At 34.1% G+C, this 25,707-nt stretch overlaps 1 protein-coding gene across 1 annotated transcript in view; it reads left to right on the forward strand.

The window, feature by feature from the left end:
- The window catches only part of LOC141326235 (all trans-polyprenyl-diphosphate synthase PDSS2-like), a 51,009-nt gene that overhangs the window by 22,507 nt on the left and 2,795 nt on the right, over positions 1-25,707 (forward strand). Inside the window, exons 3-7 of the mRNA XM_073834955.1 lie at positions 9,736-9,934; positions 19,136-19,210; positions 22,320-22,481; positions 22,622-22,750; positions 23,473-23,508. Coding sequence (XP_073691056.1) covers positions 9,736-9,934; positions 19,136-19,210; positions 22,320-22,481; positions 22,622-22,750; positions 23,473-23,508 — 601 coding nt within the window. The remainder of the gene's footprint in view (positions 1-9,735; positions 9,935-19,135; positions 19,211-22,319; positions 22,482-22,621; positions 22,751-23,472; positions 23,509-25,707) is intronic.

Here is a 25,707-nt window from a genome sequence, read left to right on the forward strand (position 1 = left end):
ATTCCTATCCTTGTGGGGACATTTGGTCCCCACAACGTGATGAATACCAGGCACACACACACACACACACACACACACACACACACACACACACACACACACACACACACACACACATACACACACACACACACACACACACACACACACACACACACACGTTGGGTTTACATGTTTTATGGGGACATTCCATAGGTGTAATGGTTTTTATACTGTACAAACCGTACTTTCTATGGCCCTACACCTACCCTACACCTAAACCTAGCCCTCACAGGAGATTGTGCATACTTTTACTTCCTCCAAAAAAACTCATTGTGCATGATTTATAAGCCTGTTTCCTCATGGGGACCTAAGAAATGTCCCCACCAGGTCAAAATCTACTGGTATTCCTATCCTTGTGGGGACATTTGGTCCCCACAACGTGATGAATACCAGGCACACACACACACACACACACACACACACACACACACACACACACACACACACACACACACACACACTTGCACACATACAATTACTCACATTTAAAGGGATAGTTTACACAAAATGTCATTATTTACTCTTGTCCTGTATGACTTTACTCTTCTGTGTAACACAAAAATTGTGGCTGTAGGTTTAAATATAATTAAAATCAATTAGGACTGAAGCTTTGAAGCTATAGAAGCCCCCCATAACAGGTGGGCCATATGACTTGTGTGCTATATTTCAAAAGAGAGAATGATCATCATGACATTCTTCTGAATCTGATATTTTCTTTGAAACGCTTGAATAATTTTGAATGGTTAATTTACAATCTGACTGAACTGTTCAGCTCACAATAGATACGAATTTAAGAGAGAAGTAGCAACTGTTTGTTCATGATTCAGACGTTCTTCTGAATCAGATCTTTTCAATGAATCTGTTGATTTGGTTTACAGTGAATGATTCTGAATGATTCATTTAAAACCTTACTAAACTGTTCAGCTCACTGATGAATAGATCAACATTTAAGAAAGATGTAGCAAGGATTTGTTCTTGAATCGTTCCTCTGAATCAAATATTTTCAATGAATCAGTTGATCTGGTTCACAGTGAATGATTTGGATTGAACTGTTTATTTTAATTATAAATAGACAAAAATTTAGGAGAAGAGAGACAAGTAATAATGATTCAGTCATGAATCAGACATTCTTCTGAATCTGATCTTTTCAACGAATCACTTGATCTGGTTTATAAATGAATAATTCTAAATGATTGATTTTCAATCTGACTGAACTCTGTTTCGCTCACTGATGAATAGGCAAAAATTAAGGAGAGAAGTAGCAACTATTTATTCATGAATCAGACATTCTTCTGAATCAAAGCTTTTTAATGAATCCCTTGATCTGGTTTATAAATTAATGATTCTGAATGATTCATTTACATTCTAACTAAACTGTACAGCGCACTGACAAATAGATCAAAATTTAAGAAAGAAGTAGCAAGGATTTGTTCATGAATCAAATATGAATCAGGAATCAGACATTTTTCTGAATCAAATCTTTTCAATGAATCAGCGGATCTGGTTCACAGTGAATAATTCTGAATGATTCATTTACAATGTGATTGAACTATTTAGCTCACTGATGAATTGGTCAAAATTTAGAAAGAAGTAGCAAGGATTTGTTCATAAATCAGACATTTTTCTGAATCTGATCTTTTTAATGAATCACTTGATCTGGTTTATGAATGAATAATTCTAAATGATTAATTTTCAATCTGACTGAACTCTGTGTAGCTCACTGATGAATAGGCAAACATTAAGGACAGAAGTAGCAACTATTCATGGATCAGACATTCTTCTGAATCAAAGCTTTTCAATGAAACGGTTAATCTGGTTCACAGTGAATGATTCTGAATGATTCATTCACATTTTGATTGAACTGTTTAATTTAATGATAAATAGACAACTTAGTAGAGAAGAGAGAAGTAATGAAGATTTATTCATGAATCAGACATTTTTCTGAATCTGATCTTTTCAATGAATCCCTTGATCTGGTTTATAAATGAACGATTCGGAATGATTCATTTTCATTCTAACTAAACTGTTCCGCACACTGGCATAGATCAAAATTTAAGAGAGAAGTAGCAAGGATTTGTTCATGAATCAAATATGAATCAGGAATCAGACAATCAGGAATCAGACACTGATGAATAGATCAACATTTAAGAAAGATGTAGCAAGGATTTGTTCTTGAATCATTCCTCTGAATCAAATCTTTTCAACGAATCAGTTGATCTGGTTCACAGTGAATAATTCTGAATGATTCATTTAGTGGATTGAACTGTTTAATTTAATGATGAATAGACAAAACATAGCAACTATTTGATCATATATCATTTGAATCTGATCTTTTCAGCGAATCGGTTGATTTGGTTTACAGTAAATGATTCTGAATGATTCATTTACATTCGGATTGAACTGTTTAATTGTATATTAATGATAAATAAATGAAACTTTAGTGAAAAGTAAAAGGTAGTGAAGATTCATTCATGAACCAGACTTTCTTCTGAATCTGGTTCACAATTAATATTATTGGACTGAACTCAATGATCCCAATATAAGTTTACTGGAGGGAAATGTAAATATGATGCATACATTATCTGGAACCCTTTTATGATACTATTTTTGTGTATTTGAGTAAAAACATAAAGTAAAGTAAATTTGTGTTCAGAAGAAAAAAGAAAGTCATATGGTTTGAAACAACATGAGGGTGAGTAAAGAATAAACGTGTCTCTTTCTAACATATAGAGCTTTTTTCTTCCTCCCTGTCTGTATTTTTCTCTTTCTTTGTCGGTCGTCTTTCTTTCCTTTCAGCTCCCCCCCTCTCCCTCCGTCCTCCGATGACACCTTTCGCTCTCTCGTTCCTGGTTAGAGGTGTGTTTGATGGTGGTGATGGATGAATTGCTGTGCTGCTCTCCTCCTCCTTGACATGCAGCATTTGTAAAATGTCCCTTCGAGTCACTTTCTGCCTCACACACACACAGTGTTGTGTGCTTGTGTGTGCATGTGAGGTGGATGGTACGTGTGTGTGTTCACTTCTGACAGAAATGCTCATGGTTTGGGGGGGTGTATGATCGCATACATGCATCTTGCTGAGAGAGACGTCTGTTTGAATGATTGCTCGACAGTTCTTTTAAGAGACGTGTGGAGCACAAGTGTGACATTCAGCAGACTTTGGCCGTGTCCGAAAGCTGAAAATCAGCATTGTAGTCACTAAATGTTAGCTTGGTTATCTCCTAAAGTCCTCTTGAATTTGTTTTAGATCATTAGGCATTATGGCATCATCAAAGCCTGTCTAGTTTTTAAGGTTTGTACCACCATATACCAAATACTACCTGTTTAGTCACTAGGGTTTCCATCCATATGTTTTAATGCAAATTTTAGGATTTCGGTAAATGGAAAGACCAGCATGTGAATGAAATTTCTCAAAAGTGCATGAAAAATGTGTACATTCACTTAAGATGGTTACATTGTTTAAGAAGATTTGCTTCAGAGAAGTGCCTGAAGTCAGGTGACCGGGGTTCATACAAGGTGTTTAAAGTGCTTGAAGTACTTGAATGTGACTGAAAAGGCCTGTAAAACCCTTAGCAAGGGTAAAAGCAAGGGTATTACCCTTAGCAATATTCCTGAAGAGGTACTTGAATGTGTCTAAGTGTTTAATTTTTTTTCAATAAGCACATATCATATAATTTACGCATTTTTACCAAGGTAAAACGCTTATGCTGAAGACTTGAAAATAGGAACAGATGAACCAGATCAGTTGTGTCATTTACGCTGGAACTGCTTTGGTTCAAACTTGTGACTTCGATCATTCATTTCAAGCGATTTAGCAAATGCCAGATCAAATTAAAAGAGCCATTCATTTTCGAATTTCAACATGTAATGATTGAAATGATTTTCAGATTGGGACTTCGGAGTGTACATCACAAATAATTTGATTTGGATTGGAACGGGTTCATCAGTCATTTCACGAATTGAATGATTTAAATCAAATCATAATTCAGATCAGGACTTCTGAGCATGGATCCCAAATCGTTTGATTTAGATTGGTACTTCGGTGTGGATTTGATTTAAGATCGAACTTCGGAGCGTGGAGTGTGAATCATTTGATTTAGATTGGTACTTTGGTGTGTGTTTGCGAATCATTTGATTCGGTTCGGGGCTTGAAACTGCTTAAATGTTCTGGAATTTCATTTTACAGTATCTATAGGAACCCTCTGTCACTGAATAATTTCATATTTTATTTTTTTTTTCACCAATTTCCCTAAAAGAGATGGATTGCTGCTATGGGTGTGCAATATATATCTTCTGTGATAATATTGTAATTGTTGTTTTAACGATGTGCGATTTGACATTATGGAGTATATTGCAAAAAACAAAACACACGACAGAGTGCACGCATAACGTTACATTAAGTCTAGGAAGTACGCATTTAGAGTGCGTTCTTTCACTGCCTGATTCAGTTTATTAAAATGCATTTAGAATGATCCCATAATTCAAGATATGGTCAGAAAATGTATATATTTATATCATTTCATATAGTTAATATCACACGAAGAGTGACTTTTTTCCTGATTTTCCTTCAAAAATCAGCATGACTACAAATGTTATGTGATTTTATACAACAGTTCAATAAACAAGAAGTTAATATTAAAAGACTTACGTTTTAGACAGCATATTTCCTGTTTTTGCTCAATTTCGCCAACAAAAATCATTCCAAACACAGCCACAGCACTGTTTTGGTTCTCTGAGCAACATGACGGTGTTTCATTCCTGAATGAATCCACCGCTTAAATGATTCGGTTCAAATGCAATGACTCCCTTATTAACAGCGACTTGCTGCCATCTCCTGGTGATTTTGATTTCACATTCAAAGTATCTTTCCACTTTTAAAATAATTTCAAATATAGCTGCATTAACATGTGTAAATGCATCTAAATGCCACTTTATATGCAACTTCTGCAAAGATTAATTTTGTTGATACTGACTTAATTTGTTTGGTAACAGCTTAAATGTATTATTATTGTTATAAATGACTGATTAAAAAGTATTTGACTCAAAAGATGATGCACAATTTTAGAAAAAATGGCTTTATAAAAGTAAAAATGCCCCAAAAGGTAATTTTTTTTTATCCTTATTGAAAAGAATATTTTCTATCACTGCTATGAACTGACCACAAAGAATATCAAAAACTTTAGGAGTCAGCATGGTAGTCCTTAAGCACTAAAACACACATAGCAAAAAAATTGTCTAATTGTCGTTATCCATAAAATCCCAGAGAATATCGAGATATTATTTTTATGTCAATATCGCACACCTCAATTGCTGCGTTATTCACAAATAGTTTTTGCAATGTTTAGATTTTTGCGACCTGATGTTTAAGGTTTATTTATTTATTTATTTATTTATTTATTTATTTTTGTTATGAACATTACAGAATTTAATTGATTGACAAATTTAAGGAGTGCAGAAGTTTTACTGAAAATGAATTTTTTTACTACTGTTCAAAAGTTTGGGGTCAAGTTTTTTTTTTTCCCCGCAGGATATTAATTTTTTAATTCAGGAAGGATGCATTAAATTGATCAAACGTGCCAATAAAGACATTTATAGAGTTACAAAAATTACATTTCAAATAAATCCTGTTCTTTTGAACTTTCTATTCATCAAAGAATCCTAAATAAAAATGTATCACTGTTTCAAAAAAAAAAGAAAGAAAAAAAAACTGAAAAGTTTTCAATGTTGAAAATGGTATGTTTCTTGAGCACCAAATCAGCATATTAAAATGATTTCTGAAGGATCATATGACACAAAATTCAGCTTTGGCTTCACAGGAATACATTTTATTTTAAAATATACAGTTATTTTAAATTATAATCATATATCATATGTGACCCTGGACCAAAAAACCAGTCATAAGGTTAAATTTTACAAAACTGAGATGTATACATCACATGAAAGCTCAATAAATAAGCTTTCTATTGATTGTTTGTATTGTTTGTTAGGATAGGACAATATTTAGTCGAGATACATCTATTTGAAAATCTGGAATCTAAGGGTGCAAAAAAATCAAAATACTGAGAAAATCACCTTTAAAGTTCTCCAAATTAAGTTCTTAACAATGCATATTACTAATCAAAAATTACATTTTGATATATTTATAGTATGAATTTTACAAAAAATCTTCATGGAACATGATCTTTACTTAATTTCCTAATGATTTTTGGCATAAAAGAAAAATCAATAATTTTGACCCATACAATGTATTTTTGGCTATTGCTACAAATATACCCCAGCGACTTAAGACTGGTTTTGTGGTCCAGGGTCACATATATTGGTGAGTGTAAGAGAATTCATTAATTAACATTTAAAAAAAAAAGACTTACCAACCCTAACATATGGAATGCCATATATTTATTTATTTTTTTGAATATCATATTTTTATTTTTATTTTGCCATATATTTATTTTTAATATATATGACATACCATATGCTGAATGGAGTAAACCTAACCGAAGAAACAGTCTTATTTAGTGCTGGCATGTATATAGGTTGTTTCTGTGGTGTTGTGTGTGTGTGTGTGTGTCTTGTGTTAAGATTTGAACTCCCATCAAAACGAGTTTAGAAGCAAAGCCATCTCTGAACTTTCATTAAAACATCATGTGGCTGAGAAGCTGTGTGACAGCTTTAGTGATGCTTTTGGTCAACTGACATCTTGACCTCTAAGGTGATCTGCTGTGAGCTTGCAGGCACACGCTCCACTGCACTTCAGGGATAAATTGGCAGAGAAAATGGAGCAGACAGAGAAAGGGGGCGTGTCAGGGGGCGGAACCCCTCTGCGCCATGGCATCGGTTGCTATGCAACTGAGTTCTGAGGCTATTTATACTCCCTGTGCTGCCCCTCCCACTGACTTCAAAAAAACCGTAGACGGCATAGCTGCAGATTTGGGGGAAAATTAGATTTCGATTCAACTCTGTCTGTCTGCACACAGCCAAAACACTGCAGCCACTTCAAGGATGAAGAAGACAAAGCCTTAAAAAAAATCATTTCAGGATAGAAAACTATTCATTCAAGAATGCTAGTCACAAATATCATCACTATTACTAGTAAGTGGTCACATCAGCAACTCAGTACTGGCAGCCACAAGGTGTTGAGAAGGACACAAGCACACTTTTGCAGCTGAATGTGGCCCAATCTTTTTTCTTTTTTTTTTTTAAATAGTCAAACTTAGCATGTTAATCTGAATTAAATAAATGGAGGCAATCATTATGAACTCGATGTTCTGTGGAGGCTGCTGTGAAATTACACATCAATTAAGAACAAGCGCAAGGAGGCGGAAAAGGGACAAAATTGTATTATTGGCATTCTGTGGACTCATTGTCTTCCACACTAATGGAATTGAAGCATGCCAATGATGGTAAATGATTATGAATTAGGGCCCTATGATTTCTGAATTCACGGAATCCGGTCATAAAAATGTAATTTACTGTATAATGCAGAATGTCATGGAATTTGCTAAATTTTGGATGAGTAAATCAAACGTAGGTCAGTACACTTAAATCAAAACGTGATATGGACTAGTGTCTGTGAATATTAAGCCGCAAAAATACTATTTAAATATAAATCCTGCATGTTCTGCGCGTCTCTGTGTGAATGAATGCCGCAGACTCACGGTTTCGTTTGTTCACGTTACACACATACAAAAATGTGCGTGACTCTTGTTATGTTTTCAGTCTCTGCCGCCTAAATATATGAGAAGGTGAACACATAAACAAATGTCTAAAACTGCTCTGAGAGTCACTTTATGAGCATTTTACAGTTTCTTGTGAGAAAAACCAAAACTAACTTCCGATCATTTGCAAACAAAAACTTAAAGGTCTTCACAGCAAAATAATCGTCAAAATAAAAGTTTGGTTTAACTTGAAGAAACTGTGACAGAAATATTTTGTTTAATGTAATGATAGTGCCACTACTACTACTACTACTACTTAAAGTATTATTAAAACATTATTTTTTAAGGAATATCTACTAGAAAAATAGTTTACCAGAATTGATTTAACTGAAAATGTAAATACACAGCCAGTATTTCTAAAAAAAATAAATAAATAATAATAATAATAATAAAACATTAATAAATTCATTTTTTATAAAATTAATTATTTAGAGATGCTTTTGATCATTAAAATGGGAGGAAACCATTAAAATGGAATGCAGAAAATTTACAGAAAATTGGTAAAAATAAAACTAAATTCATGGGGGAAAAATTAAGTAATTCAAATGAAAAAAACTGAATTTGATTAAAAAAAATGTAATTTGGGAAAAAATATAACAAATTTCATAGGACCTTAAAAATGTAATTCTTAAACGTTTAATAAACTGCTGTTAATTGTGTCAGTTTCATGATTTCTAATAATTAGAAATGCTTTTTGATTATTAAAATTTAATATAACCATTCAAGTAGAGTCTAGAAAATTTAAAATGGAATTTTGAAAAAAAAAAAAAAACATTTAATAGGGAATGAATGAATGATAGCACGTACATTATATCAGACTGTATTTTTTTAAAATGTTAATTTAATTTTTGCATTTGTAATTTTATTTTATTTATTTTTTTTACAGTATTTTACAAAACTGAATAAAAAATTTCACATTTATTGCATTTTGCACTGTTCATGTTGTATTTTAAATACTTATTTTTTCCTGTATCATTTTTTTTTTATGTGAAAGTTTGGTTTATTTTTAAATAAAAAAAAAATGTCACATTTAAAGCATTTTAGGGCAGTTCACGTTGTATTTTTTTTAATTCACTACACATTTTACTTCTGCAATCAGATGCATTTCTGAGTAAAACAGGATATTCATTGAGAAAAATGTTAAGTGAGAAAAAGTGGACATTTCATATTTACCAAGATAAAAACAACTCTTGACCTGAGATGATAGATACATACAACAACACTTCTTTAAAGTATGTTTGAGTTTCCCCAGTAATCCTTATCCATTGTAAACCACATCAACATCTCAGATCTGTATTTCCTCAGCCAGCGTGCCCGTGTCAGCTGAAGTGAAACGGACCGGGATCGGTGGCTGCGTGGACAAGAGAGCCCTGCACAATAGGGATGATTGAGCCCAGGAGATGGTCCATTAAAAAACAGCATTTAATAACAACAAGAATTATTGCAGTGCTTTGTAATTACCCAAGCATTGACTAGCACGTGTGTGAGTGTGTGTGTGAGCAGAAACGGCGACAGCGATTCTCTCACATCGCCAAACTGAAGAGAATCCCTTCATCAGAGATGCTTTTTCTTCATTCTCTCATCCTCTTTTCTTTGCATGTCTCTCCCTCTGAAGGAGGGGTAAGTGGTCATCAGCGCTAACGTCTCTCTCTTGTGTCTGGAAGGTGGTTATCGCTGAGACCTCAATGGTCCAAGCTGATTATGGTCCTGAACCCGGCAAATCAACATTTGATTATAACGTCTGTGTGATGGCGTTGTGATAATCGGGCTCGTCTGATAATCAGTGGCAGTTGGTATTTTGTGAAGTGCATTATGGTCACCAGGACACTTGACACTCTCTCTGGTTTATTTGCTCTGCAGACGAACGTTTGGGCTAAAATCACTCCCTTTCCGTAAAAGTGTGCTATAGCATCTGGGACTGTTTATAGATCTAATACCCTCTCAGAATCACAATATTTCTCTCTTTCTTTCTCTTTGTCAGTCAGAGGAACTTGGCTGAGATCACAGAGCTGATTCACACGGCCTTTCTGGTGCATCGTGGGATTGTTAATCTGAAGGAGTTGACAAATTCAGACGGCCCCCTCAAAGACATGCAGTTTGGGAACAAGATGGCTGTTCTGAGTGGCGATTTCCTGTTGGCGAACGCCTGCACGGGACTGGCCCAGCTCAATGACACCAAGGTATGAAATGAGCTCTGTAAAAAAGTCTCCAGGTTTTTCCATTTCCTGATCTTTACTTGTTCCATGCTCAGTAATTAAAGAAACCCTGCTCTGAGTTAGCTGTTGTAAAATTTTGCACAAATAATAATAAATACACATTTTCCTAGCTATCCACACTACCATTCAAAGGTTTGGGAACAGTATTTTTATTTATTTTTTTTAAAGGAAATTAACACTTTTTATTCAGTAGGATTGCATTAAATTGATCAAAGGTGACATTTGAAGGCATTTATAATGTTACGAAATACCTGTGTTTCAAATAAATGCTGGGCTGTTGAACTTTCAATTCATCAAAGAATCCTGAAAGAAAAAAAAATGTCAAGGTTTCTGAAAAAAAGCAGCACATCGGTTTTCTACATAGGTGGTGCTCAAGAAACATTTTTTATTATCATCTAAGCATTTTAGAATGATTTCTGAAGGATCATGTGACAGGAAAATTCAGCTTTGCCATTAAAGAAATAAATAAAAAGTTACTTTTGATCAATGTAAAGCATCCTTACTAAATACAATAATTAATTTCTAAAAAATTTCAGACCCCGAAAAGAATGGTACAATGTATAATGTTACAAAAGCTTTTTATTTCAGATAAATGCTGATTTTTGGATCTTTCTATTCATCAAAGAATCCTGAAAAAAAAAAAGTACTCCGCTGTTTTAAATATTGATAATAGTAATAATAATGTTTTTAGAACAGCAAATCAGCAGGTGACACTGAAGACTGGAGAAATGATGCTGAAAATTTAGCTTTGATCAAAGGAATAAAATGTGTTTTAAAATATATTCAAATAGAAAGCTGTTATTTTAAATAGTAAAAATATTTCACAATATTACTCTTTTTGCTGTATTTTGGATCAAATAAATACAGGCTTGGTGAGCAGAAAAGAATTCTTTTTAAAACATAAATCTTACTGTTCAAAAACTTTTGTAAATACAACCTTGCTAAGCATGAGTATTTTTCTTTTTTAACAAAACATTTAGAAATCAGATCATCCCAGACTGTAGTGAAAATGAGAACATATATTTCAGTTGTTTTTAACAATATAAAAACAATTATAAATATGGACTAGTATCCATTAATCTTAAGAAATTATTATTATTTTATTTTTTTTGCATTTTTAAGGATTAAGAAATACAGTACTATGAATAATTTATGCAACTAAAAACATCCCAGTAATCCCCAAATAGAGGTTTTGTCAGATTTAGCTTACTTCTAGTATTTTTGCACCAAAACCATAGCTAAATAAACAAATGCATCTCTTCATGCTGTAGGTGTGAGCCACTTTTTTTCCATCACATTTGTGATTTTTATGCAAAACATGAAGAAAATCATACGGCTTCTGACTTCCTTTTCAAAGACTTTTCTCTGCGCGTTCTCCGCGCTGTACGCCGTGTGTGTCCTCTCTTGCTAATTTCCATACACTTGCATTCTCCCTCATTCTCCTGCGCTCTTTATATGTGTGTGTGCGCACGCGAGTGTGTGAGCATATGTCTCCTACACCCCTCATTAAGTGTCAGTGTTCTCCTCCAGCTCTAATTAGAGTCGCAGTCAAAGCACCGTCTAACTGCATGCGGCCAGCAGCCCCACTGCCTCACTCCGCTCAGGGATACAGCATCTCACTAGAGGATCTTTTTGAATATCTTACAGCGTTATGAATGGCCAGTACAGATATAAAGTGGTGGAGGAATACATTCGGATATTTTAGAACAGTGTTTCCCAACCTATTTTGTGCTATGCGCTTGCTAGAGTCCTATTGATTTTGGTCAAATAGCTATGAAGGTTTACTTTTAACTTGAAAGGTTTTGTTCAAGTTGTTTGCTATTTAGGCTTGAAATAAAACAGACTATTATAGGTTACTGTACTGAAATGTGCTGTTTTCCAAACTAAAAATATTACAAAATATGACAAAAAATGCATAAATCACGTTTTCTGAAGTAAAACTGTCCAACAGTGACACCAACAGGTAAAGTTACAGCGGGAGTCCGCATCTTTCTTGCCTCCTCTGAGCCCGTTGAGTTTTAACAGACTTCCTAAAGCGCACGGTGAGTTTGGTGGGGAAGTAATTGAGAATGAATTGAGGAAGTCATGTGAGAGGAGGTAATGCCTCCATCGCAATATGACTAGTTATGACTGGCTGTGATTGGTTCATATGATAAATCCCGCCTCGTGTTCGAGCGCATTCTGCTTTCGCAGTTCAGTCTAAATGAACAATCTAATTTTGTTAATAGGAAGACTACTTTAAAAGATGATCTGCTGGGAGTTTTAGTGAGTAATCAGCTTGGTGACATTTAAAGTAAATCTCTAAAGTGTCTGTGACCAGTACTTGCCAAGTTTTGATGACTAATGATCTGACATGTTCAAAAATAGTTCAAAGTTAACTATTAAAAAGAATAGCTGAACATAAGTTCACAAATAAAATATACTGTTTAAATTGTTAAGGTCATTGCACGTTAACAAATAAAAACGACACACACTGCCTCCGAAACTTTCAAGGTTCAATTTTCTGCTTTTTCGCATCCATAGCATACATTTTGATGGGAAAGGATGACAAATACAAAAAAACCCATACGAAATTTCGGACTCAGTTGTGCATTGAGCTCTACTGCTTTTGATGTAAAATGTAAAATGCTTAAAAACGCTAAACCTGTGAGATTTAGACTACTCTTGGTTTTAATAAATGTGACCCTGGACTACAAAACCAGTCATAAGGGTCAGTTTTATTTTAATTGATGATCTTCATCTAACATGATCTTAATATCCTAATGATTTTTGGCATAAAAGAAAAATTGATAATTTTGACCCATACGATGTATTTTTGGCTATTGCTACAAATATGCCCATGCTGCTTAAAGGAGTAGTTCGCTTTCAGAACAAAAATTTACAGATAATGTACTCACCCCCTTGTCATCCAAGATGTTCATGTCTTTCTTTCTTCAGTCGTAAAGAAATGGTGTTTTTTGAGGAAAACATTCCAGGATTTCTCTCCATATCATGGACTTCTATGGTGCCCCCGGGTTTGAGCTTCCAAAACGCAGTTTAAATCCAGCTTCTTAGGGCTCTAAATGATCCCAGCCGAGAAAGAAGGATCTTTTCTAGCAAAACTATCGGTTATTTTCTAAAAACATTTACAACTTATATAGTTTTTAATCTCAAACACTTTTCTTGCTGAGCTAGACAAGACAAGCATTTGAGGTTAAAAAGTATATAAATTGTAATTATTATTATTATTTTTTTTTAAATAACCCATTGTTTTGCTACATAAGACCCTTCTTTCCTCGGCTGGGATCGTTTAGAGCCCTTTGAAGCTGCATTTTGGAAGTTCAAACTCGGGGGCACCATAGAAGTCCATTGTATGAAGAGAAATCCTGGAATGTTTTACCGAAGAAAGAAAGACATGAACATCTTGGATGACAAGGGAGTGAGTACATTATCTGTAAATTTTTGTTCTGAAAGTGAACTACTCCTTTAAGACTGGTTTTGTGGTCCAGGGTCACACATAGAGTAGCCTATTAATTAACGTTACACTGTAAAAGTAAAAATACAATATAGATTTTGATTCTGGCAGTGTGAGTGTAAATGTGACTGGGACATGAATTTAATTTAAAAAATAATAAATAAAAAAATGTGAGGACTTTGCCTTCTCGTTTCAGAACACCATTGTAAGCCACTAGCTGGGATTCATGGTTTTAGAGGAAATTGCTTGTCATATCATAATCTTAACAGACTAAATAAAAAGGGATTTGCACTAGAAACCTAACATTTCATCTCTCTGTGTCTGTGTAACACACACAGACACACTCAGATGCACTAAGCGGGAGTTCGCTGACAGGATCTGTCACCAAGTGCGGCTCTAGAATGCAGCTCTCCCCGTGGAGGAAAACAAACTCTTTTCCCTTCTGCGTAGCCTCAGACACACGCACGCACACTCGAGCTCACTTTAATGCCTGCATGAGCGGACATGGAAATGACTGCAGGGGATTTAGATGATCAACAGATTGTGCGACTAATATAAAAAACAGATTCTGTTTTTTCTCAAGAGAAGCTCAGCAGCCAGACATCCAGACATCTTACTGTTGGGACACACACCTGATTTTTGGCTGTGTGTTTAATAAAGACTCTTTAGCTAGACGGTGTGGTGGAATACAGTGGGTTTAGAAGTGTGCATTGGCATGTTCTATAGCACCTCCTGCTGGAAGAAAATGGAAATCTCACACCTGTTTAGTGTTTTTTGAGGCCTGGATGTCCACCGCAACTCTAGTTTAAGGATTTAAGGAAAGGTTTATTTATTTATTTATTTATTAAAACTGTACATTTTTGGTCTGGTTCTGTCTTAGTCTGTGGTTAAATATTAAGTTTTCCTCATTTTTGACACAAATGGACACTGCAACGATAGTTTGAACCTTGTAAATGTCTTTTACAGACAGGTACACTACGGTTCAAAGGTTTGTTCTTTTTTTTTAAAACGAAATTAATACTTTCATTCTACAAGGATCTATTCAATTGATTAAAATAATGACATTAAAAGGATTTATAATGTAGCAAAATATTTCTATTTAAAAAAAATGCTGTTCTTTTGAACTTTTAATTAAAAAGCAACAAAAAGCAACATGTAGTTTTATGGTCATTTAGAAATATACACTACCAGTCAAAAGTTTTTAAACAGTAGGATTTTTAACAGTTTTCAAAGTCTCTTCTGCTCACCAAACCAGCATTTATTTGTTCCAAAATACATCAAAAGCAGTAATATTGTGAAATATTTTCACTATTTAAAATATCTGCTTTCTATTAAAATATATTTTAAAACCTTCTTTATTTCTGTGATCAAAGCTACATTTTCAGCATCATTACTGCAGTCTTGTGTCACATGATCCGTCAGAAATCATTCTAATATGCTGATTTGCTGTTCAAAAAACATTTTTATTATTATTACTGTTATATTATATTTAATAAGTCGACTTTTTTCAGGATTCTTTGATGAATAGAAAGATCCAAAGATCAGCATCTATCTGAAATAAAAAGCTTTTGTAACATTATAGACTATACCATTCAAAAGCTTCAGAGAAGTCAGTATTTATATAAGAAATGATAGAAATAAATAGATGCATGCCGTTCTTCTGAACTTTTATATTCATCAAAGAAACTTGAAAAAAAAAATTATACCCAGCTGTTTTAACATAATAATAACAATAATAAATGTTTTTTTTTTTTTGAGCAGCAAATCAGAATACTATAATTATTTCTGAAGGATGATGTGAATCGGAGTAATTATGCTAAAAATTCAGCTTTGAAATCACAGGAATAAATTACATTTTAATATTTATTCAAATAGAAAACAGTTATTTTAAATAGTAAAATTATTTCAAAATATTACCGTTTTTGCTATACTTTAGATCAAATAAATGCAGGCTTGGTAAGCAGAAGAGTCAACATTAAAAACATTAAAAATCTTACTGTTCAAAAACTTTTGACCGGTAGTGTATATGCTTAATGAATTCTCTCAGTTCAGTCACCATTAGCAGCTGTGGACAGAAGGTCGTTTTGAGCCCTCGTTTTTAGTGAACACACACACATATGCTGAAGAGAGTGTGAGGAAAATCCTTTTTGTGTGAAACTGAACCTGTTGTGCAGCGAACCGTCATTAAAGCCACACACGGTCTGTTCTGACCCACTGAAGTAGTGACTGACTGACAGGATGTCCATCCAATCAGAGATCAGACTCTTTAGCAAAAGATGTATTTACAATTAGCAAAAGTGATTCAAAAAATAAAAATGTGTTTTCTAATAGTCCCTTGATGTAACTGACATTCACCCAGCCGGAACCACCCGAACGCATCTTCCTCTTAACGCTGCTGTCTATGTAAATGAGGGCGAGGCCTCCTTGCATTAGCGGGTCAGTTAGCGTGAGAGCATTAGCGGTGGAAATCAGACGTTCCCTCTCCGCAGCAAAGCTCTTTTTCCCCCTGATTGATCTGTATTATGTATCGCGGCCTTGAGTGGGATCCTGACTTAGTAGACTGTGTGTGTGTGTGTGTGTGTGTGTGTGTGTGTGTGTGTGTGTGTGTGTGTGCGTGAGTGAGAGAGTGGGATTCTGGCTCAACACTAGTATAAACGGTAAAGGGATCCGCGAGCGGCTGTCTCCTCTTTCTTCTCCTCACAGACCTGTCGGCGAAACACGACTCCGGCTGGATTTGGGAATGAGACGAGACGGAGGGAGGGCAGCTTATCTGATACTTTCCAAAAAAAGCCCCCCCACTTCACACACACACACACACACACACACACACACACACACACGCAAAGTCACAGACGTATACAAACACACAGTTCAAACACGCATGCATTCTCTCTCACACACACTCACACGTGCACGCTTTAATTTCTCCGTGTGGAGTGTGTGAAGCCGCACATCTGGCTGCGCTATAGGGGCTCTCTGTCTTCTCTGGGCTCTGGGTAGAGGAGTCAAGTTCCTCACTGTTTCCTCAAAGATCTGGTTACTCAGAGGGCAGAGAGAAAAAGAGAGAGAAGGAAAGAGTGAGAAAAACAAAGTTCGAGAGAGAAAGTTTGGGAAACGGAGAGGAGTAACATAATATTAAATATGAGGAATAGCTGAGTGTCTGGATGGAAGGCCTCTGCTATTCTAGTTCCCTGGAGATTCAGCCTGTGGTCTTGTGATTCAACAGGCAGGCCTTTCGGGAAAAGAGGAAAAAGAACGGCGAAGGGTGAAAAAGAGGTGGAGAATGTAGCCTAGGGCGATGGATGGAAGGGATAGGAAAGCATGTGATTGAATGAAAGAAGAAGCTGTCAGTGATTTTGTCCAGCTGACTGTTGTGGAGTAGATGTATCGGGGTAGCGCCCCCCTCAGGTGTGCTGTAGTTACTACATGATCGAAAATACTTCACAGCAATAATTGAGCCAAAAATGAATATTAACAAATTATGTATTCATAAATACAAAAGAATACAAAATAAGTAGTTTTGTACTGGCTCTTTTTAATTATATTTGATGAGGAATGATACGCTTGATACGCCTTACGAATGATACGCTTTAAAAGATGTAAAAACACTACCAAAAAAGTGATTCTTAAACCATCCTAACTGATTCATTTTAAAAAGATATGAATCAAAAGAATGATTAATTTTCAAATGCTACTTTCTCTCATAAAACTTCAATGAATGCATTATGGTAAACTAAGTGCATGTTTTTACAAAATGAAAAAAATAAAATGGCATGATTTTATTAGGTTTTATTCTTTGAACTGTTTTCTATTTGAATATATTTTAAAATGTAATTTATTCCTGTGATCAAAGCTAAATTTTAAGCATCATTACTCCCGTCTTCAGTGTCACATGATCCTTCAGAAATCATTCTAATATGCTGATTTTCTGTTCAAGAATATTTTTTTATTACATTATTTTTTTTTTAAGATTCTTTGATGAATAGAAAGATCCAAAGATACAAAGGCTTGTGTAACATAATAGACTACACTTTTCAAAAGCGTTTTTTCTTTTATTAAATTATAGAAATTAATACTTTTGTTTTGCAAGGATGCTTTAAATTGATCAAAAGTGATGATTAAGATATCGGAACTTTCTATTTATCAAAGAAACCTAAAAAAAAATTCTATTCAGCTGTTTTTAACATAATAATAATAATAATAATAATAATAATAATAATAATAATAGTAGTAATGTTTTTGAGCAGCAAATCAGAATATTAGAATGATTTCTGAAGGATCATCTGACTGGAGTAAGATGCTAAAAATTCAGCTTTGAAATCACAGGAATAAATGACATTTTAAAATGTATTCCAATAGAAAACAGTTATTTTAAATAGTAAAAATATTTAAATATTTTTAGCTGTACTTTGGATTAAATAAATGCAGGCTTGGTGAGCAAAAGAGACGACTTCTTCAAAAAACATTAAAAATCTTACTGTTCAAAAACTTTTGACTGGTCGTGTATAAATAGGTAAATGCATTTTATTTTTTAAGTTATTGATTGTATAATTTCAAAATGCATAGCAAAAAGAGAACGGTCCGAGCTTTGTGATATTATGCTACATAAAACATCTGAACGGAACAAAAACAACAAACAGGCTGAGTGAGATGCAAATCTTTCGAAAATACAGCAAAAACAATTTTTTACTATTTAAAATAACTGTTTTCTATTTTAATATATTTTAAAATGTAATTTATTTCAGTGATCAAAGCTATATTTTCAGCATCTTTGTATATTCACTCTCTGACAGCAGGTGGCACTTATGGAACAGCAGCAATACAGCGGTTTCCTTGATTACCGCTGTAAACAAAGCAGCGCTGCACTTTAAAATATAGATTAATATGCATTTTACGGAGTAAAGATGAAAAGAAAATACCATCTAAACTTTTCTGAAGACAGTCAGTTCCCCTCAATGATACATTCATAAAAACCCCTCATTTCCAGTTCAGTATTTAGAATTTACCTCTTTGCGTCCGTCTTCAGTTAATGGCCGATTACAGTTGGTTTATTTGCCCAGTTAAAGAATTGTGTGTTATTAATAGTTCTAAAAGTTTTCCAACCATTAGTCAGAAGTGTATGCAGTTAACAGGGATCTTCTCTCAATCTATGACGCTGGGTACGTTGCTTAGGCTCTTGTACCGATATGCCATTTGAATTCATACTGTTTGTGTAATTCAAACCAGCGTACCGTATATCGCCCAGCTCTAATTATGTTGAGATCATTTAAGATTGGTTTTCTTATTCTTTAGATTTCTTTATTGCATGATGGTGTTCAGTGTATGTGCTGTTTCTTTACTGTAGGTGTTATTTTTTGTGCTGGGAGTAGAGTTCTGTGGTTGTGTGTATTAAATAGAGAACTGAATCAATAAGCGTGTGCAGATGTCAGAGTCCTCATTAAGGTCTGTATCCTCTGGACATTGCGCTGTTTTGACTGGCCATCTGTTTAATAACTGAAGCCCTGGTTATTCTATCTGTCCCTCAGATGCTCTTTTAGACTGAGTGGACTGGAAAAAAGTCTTCCCATATTCCCAAATAGCTCATGTCCTAATAAATACTCATTTCAGAACAGATGGGGCTGATCTGTTATCAACACTCTTATTCTGGGAGTCTTCATTTATGTGGAAAATATTTTGCTAGCCGAAGTGTTATAATGTTATGTTTGTTCTAGGTGGTGGAGCTGATCTCCAGTGCAATCGGAGATGTGGTGCAAGGAATCTATCACGAGGGCTCCAGTTCTGCAGAGGTACGACATTCAGCCCACTGCACTTATCACATATATTGACAATAAAAAAAAGTTGAAATCTGCAATGACAGCTCAGCAAAATGCTATTTCTGCAGTCAAGTTGTACCTACATGTCTTTGAGTGATGATACATCACTTTACACATTTTTTTGGTCAATTTCACTTCACCAGGAAGCATATAGTGATATGCAGTGTTCAAAAGTTAGGACATCATTTTTTTAATTTTTTTTTTATTGTCTAATTTAAGACTTTCATTCAGCAAGAATGAATAAAGCTATCTATTTTAGCTCCCCAAATCATGTCGATAAACAATACCATATAAAAAATAGAGGTTTGTAAGACTGTTTTTGTTTTTTTAAAGAGTAGTCTAAACGCTCACCGAGACCAGGGTTGCCAGATTTTGACAACAAAACCTGCCCGATTGCTACTCAAATCTAGCCCAATCATAGTCCAGGGGGTAAGATACATGTTTTGTTTGCGGGTTCCTCTGGTAAAATTTGCTTTTAGGGGGTAAATATCACATTATTGGGGTCACTTCAACCCGCGGACATAAAAAACAACCCACGGCAATAGTGTCAAAGTAGCCCAATTTGGCAACGCTAACTAAGACCACAATTATTTGATAAAAATATGATAAAAACAGTAATATTATGAAACTGTACAACGTATTAAAAACAGATATTTTAATATGTAATTTATTTCTTTGATGCCGAAGCTGAATTTTCATTACTCAGCAAATATCTCTTATTAATATCAATGTTAAAAACAGTTGTACTGCTTATGCTTTTGGAAACCAAATAATGTATTCATTCAGTAGTTATTTTTCTTGTCATCAAAGAATCATGAAAAAATATATCACAATTTTCTCAAAAATATTAAGTAGCACAATTGTTTTTGACATTGACTATAATGAGAAAAGTTTCTTCGCAGGAATAACAGGAATAATTAATATTTTAAAATATATTAAAATCGACAAAAGTTGTAATTATATTTTACAATATTACTGTATTTACTATATATTTATTCAAATAAATGCAGACTTCCTTTAGAAACATTAGAGGACAGTATTGTGTTTGTTTATAAAACATTGTCTTTTTTTACTTTCCCAGTGTTATAAAAGCAACAACTCAAAGCCATATGTAAATTACTGTTAGGCATGACTTCTCTGCTTTATTGCTTTAATAAACTCGTGCCGTCTGTGAGATATAATGTGTCATTTCTAAGATTAAGCTTTATTTTCCTCATAAATTAATTAAAATCGAGAACCAGAGGAATCTTTTTAGTGTTTAATGTTTCATATTCAGAGCTTTCAAAACAGAGCTAAGACTGGACAAGCAAAACATCTCCAAACAGAGCGAAACACAGACTGACTTGAAACATCTGCAAACCGCTCGCAGTAAATAATGAATGACAAAGTTTCCTGTGTGAGGCGAGGAGGAGGAAAAGTGATGGAGAAGGCCATGTTTATGTGAGAGAAATGCAACAAGGGAGGGAGAGAGAGAACGATTCAAGTTTCTTTTACCCTTTTTAGAGGAGACGTTTCCGAGCAGAAGTTTGCATCACCTTCCCTCCTCGAGTTACACCAACCCGTCACCGCCATACCACCATTTTTTTTATTTTTATTTGCTCGGTTTGTTTAAAGTGGCATCTTTAAAGTTTCCAGCAACATTCTGCTTGTTTGGGAATTGAATTCAATGTTTTCCATTTGAAGTTTTTGCTTTTGAGGTATGTTTTGCAATCTATTTTAGCTCACCAAATCATCTTGATAAACAATACCATGTAAAAAAGAGAGGTTTGTTAGACTGTTTTTTTTTTTTTTTTTAAGAGTAGTATCTTATGCTCACCAAGACCAGGGTTGCCAGGTTTTGACAACAAAACCTGGCCAATTGCTACTCAAATCTAGCCTAATCATAGTTCGAGGGGTAAGATACACGTTTTGTTGGTGGGTTCCTCTGGTAAATTTTGCTTTTAGGGGCTAAATATCACATTATTACATAAAACACAAAAAACAACCTACGGCAATAGTGTCAAAGTAGCCCAATTTGGCAACGCTAACCAAGACCACAATTATTTGATAAAAATATGATAAAAACAGTAATATTATTAAATTATAAGATGTATTAAAACAGATATTTTAACATGTAATTTATTCCTTTGATGCCAAAGCTGAATTTTCATTACTCAGAAAACATCTCTTATTAATATCAATGTTAAAAACAGTTGTACTGCTTTATTTTTGTGGAAACCAAATTATGTATTTGGAATAAAAATCTTTTGCAAACATCTTTACTGTCACCTTTGATCAACTGAATACATCTTTTTCTGTTAAAGTATTATTTCTTTCAAAAAAAAAAAAAAGTTTTTGAAGAGTTGTGTACACTACCAGTCAAAGGTTTATGATGCTTTCTATTTGAATATATTTTAAAATTTATTTTATTCCTGCAATCAAAGCTAAATTCGTTGAAGAAATCATTGCTGTGCAAGAAACATTTATTATTATTATTATTATTATTATTATTAATATTTAAAACTGTTGAGTACTTTTTTTCAGGATTCTTTGATGAATAGAAAGATCCAAAGATCAGCATTTATCTGAAATAAAAAGTATTCGGAACATTATATTCAAAAGCTTGGAGTCAGTATAATTTTGTGGAAAGAAATGATAGAAATTAATACTTTAATTTAGCAAGGATGCTTTAAATTGACATTTTTAATGTTACAAAAGTTTTGTATTTCAGATAAATGCTGTTCTTCTAAACTTTCTATTCATCAAACGAACCTGAAAAAATTATACTCGGATGTTTTTTCGAACATAACCATAATAATAAATGTTTTTTAAGCAGTAAATCAGAATATCAGAATGATTTCTGAAGGATCATGTGACTGGAGTAATGATGCTAAAAATTCAGCTTTGAAATCACAGGAATAAATTACATTTTAAAATCTATTCAAATAGAAAACAGTTATTTTAAATAGTATAAAAATGCAGGCTTGGTGAGCATGAAAAACATTAAGAATCTTACTGTTCAAAAACTTTTGACTGGTAGTGTACATCCCAGTATTAATAATACATTAATGCCTGTTTAATTGAGTTTTTCTGTATTCTCAAGGAGGGCAGTCTAACAGTTGCATCCTGGGAAGACCAAACATTCCTCTCTCATGGTTCTTTGCTTGCCAAAAGTTGTCAAGCAGCGATGAAACTGGCCAGACATGGTACTGAGGCTCAGAATTTGGCTTTTCACTATGGAAAACACCTCGCTCTAGGACACAAGGTGTGTACACACAGTCACACACGTGCATTGTGGGTACAAACTGTTTGTCTGCTGTCTGCTCAAGTTACATTCTCCTATTTTTGCTTTGTATGGAAAGCTCATTTCATAACATTTGTGGATATATGTGTGTGTCTTTGTAGCTAAACTCTGATCTACAGCCATTCGTGAAGAGCGGGTCAGAACCGGCTGTGTTTAGTTTGGACTCGGCTCCTGTAGTCTTCCACAGACAGATCTTAGGACCTGAGAGATGGCGGCACCAGCTAAAACAGGTACCAGACAACCTTATAAGAACACTTGCAGCTGACTGTCATAACCTCTCTGTAAAATAACCTGGTAAATCTCACATATTGTAAAAAAAAAAAAAAAATATGACAATAAAAAAAAAAATCAGCATAAACTAATAAGCAATACAACATACGCTACCTGTCAAAAGTTTATGGTCAGTAAGTGTTTTTAAATAAATTAATCATTTTATTTAAAAAGGACAAATTAAACTGATGCAGAAAATACAGCTTTGCCATCACAAGAATACATTACATGATCAAATATATTAGAATAGAATTTGTTGAATAGAAAAGAGTTTAAATTGGAACAATATTTCACAAAATTACTGATTTTACTGCATTTTTCAGCCTTGGTAAACATGAGATTTTTTTTTTTTCAAATACATTATAAAACTTTACCAACCTAAACTTTTGAACAGTAGTGTACTACCATGATGCATAAATATTTTGCCAGTTTTAAATTATTTATTCACATTGCAGTGATAAAAAAGTGAGCTATATATATATGCGTTGTCTCAAGGCAGCTAGCAGACAAGTTTTAGTGCATAATGTTTAATATTCTAACTGAGCAGACAGTATTTATCATTAATTGATGTAATTCAATAAGATTTTAGCTTCTAGACTGGTGGCCAAACACCATTACGGTTCAGATTTCATTGTGTCAGCATGACGTTCTTTGGATTCACATTTTTCTCTCTTCATTTCAGGTCCAGAATATGGCTAGACAGATTGATTACACAAAGGTAAGCGACCCCTTTTTTTTTTTTTTATTAAAGGAGAAGGAAAACAAAGTAACGAGCGCCTCATTTTAGTGTCTTCTTATGCAGAGAACTTGTGTTCATGTGTTTCACTGTAAAAGCGGCTAAATCAATTGATTATTTTCACTCAGCCAATGAATAAGTGAGATTGTCTATCGAATTCAAAAGAAATCAATCCTTCTGGTCAAACCACTAATCAATGATTTCAGCCACAATCCTTCTGATGAAACATTCATATAGTTATGATACACATTGATTCCCCAGGAGTCACTCATGAAATCATTCCCAGGGTCCCAGCGTGTGTGTGAATGTGTGTGAATGTTTACAAACAGAAAGAAAGGTTAATTAATATACGATAAAATATATCATAAAAAAGTAAAAAATCAGTCAAAAGTTTACTTACACCTTGCAGAATCTGCAAAATGTTCATTATTTTACCAAAATAAGAGGGATCCTACAAAATGCATGTTTTTTATAGTACTGACCTGCATAAGATATTTCACATAAAGGACATTTACAAGAGAAAATAATAAAAAAATTACTGAACAGTTAAACTGCCTTCTGTTCTTTAGAAAAAATCTTCAGGTGATTCTTCAGAAGAAAACACGATGCTTTAAGAGCTGGGGGGAAAAAAGTTTTTGAATTTGAAAATCAGGGTAAATTTAACTTCTTTTGTCTTCTGGGAAACATTTAAGTATTTTTTGTAGCTTTTGAAGGGCAGTACTAAATAAAAAAAAAAAAGATATTTAGGCAAAATAAGACAAATGTACACATCTTCATTCTGTTCCAAAATTTTCACCCCCGGCTCTTAATGCATCGTGTTTCTTTCTGAAGCATCAGTGAGCTTTTGAACCTTCTGTAATAGTTGTCCTCAGTGTGAAAAGATGGATCTCAAAATCATACAGTCATTGTTGGGAAGGGTTCAAATACTAAAAAAACAAATAATTTGTGGGACCTGAAGGATTTTTCTGAAGGACAGCGGGCAGTTTAACTATTCATGATAAACAAGGGACTCAACTATCACAAAAAAAACAAAAAAACTGTGAATCATTTAGGTAACAACACAGTATTAAGAATCAAGTGTATGAAAACTTTTGAACGTGGTCATTTTCAGCTATTCAACTATTATTTTCTCCTGTGGACTACATGTAAACATCTTTTATGTGAAATATCTTATCCAGGTCAGTACTAGATAAAAAAAAATAACATGCATGTTGTTGTATGATCCCTCTTATTTTGTTAAAATAATTAACATTTTGCAGATTCTGCAAGGTGTATGTAAACTTTTGACTTTTTTGATTCAATACTTATTTTTCTATTTTCATTTTAAATTTATTTACAGTTTTTGTCATTTTGCTGTGTTTTTGTCATTTTTATATTAGTTTTTTATTTTAGTTCCACTTTCAGTTAGTTTTAGTTAACTACAATCCTGCTCAGTATAAAAAGCAATAGATGAAATGTAAGATCTGCACCAGTATATATCAAAAAACTACATTTCTGTGAGTAAGTTCAACAATTGAATCAAGTATTTGAATCTGAGGCATTTTAAAGTAAAAGTTTAAGAACCGGTCATTGAAAAACCCACACTGATCGACCGGTGCTGTGAATATTGGTGGTTACAGCCCTGAGTGAGCCGATAGGAGGTGTTTGTTCTCTGTAACTGATAGCAAGTTCAGAAATTTGATTTCCAAAGTCAGAAGGAGAAGAAAGACAGAAAGAAAGAAGGGGAGACAGTTAGAGGTGGTGGGGAGGGGGCAGGAAGAGGAGGAGGAGGAGGGCACAAGCAGCTCGGGTCGCCGTAGAAACAGGATATTAGGGGATAGAGTGGCAGGTTTATTTGTAGAGGAGACAGAGAGACGGTTTGACAGCAACATCACATAAGATTCTCCTTCAACAGGGCACAGACAGACACATCACCCCCCCTCCCCCCCCCCCCACACACACACACACACATCACATATCTCTGTTATCAGCACATAAATGCGACATTAATCTCTTCAGTATTCACTGTCTGGTTTGTTTTTTGGTGTAAATATGTCTCGGGAGGATCAGGAGGTCAAATATTCAGTTTAGCTCTTTAGTATGTTGTAATCAAAGAAAACTGGCTATACAAACAACAGTGAGAAAACATTTAATGTCTTCATCTACCTTTCCACATTCATGCCTCGCTTCGTCTCCCTCTCT

The sequence above is a fragment of the Garra rufa genome, chromosome 2 (assembly GCF_049309525.1).
Source record: "Garra rufa chromosome 2, GarRuf1.0, whole genome shotgun sequence".
NCBI classification, from domain to species: domain Eukaryota; kingdom Metazoa; phylum Chordata; class Actinopteri; order Cypriniformes; family Cyprinidae; genus Garra; species Garra rufa.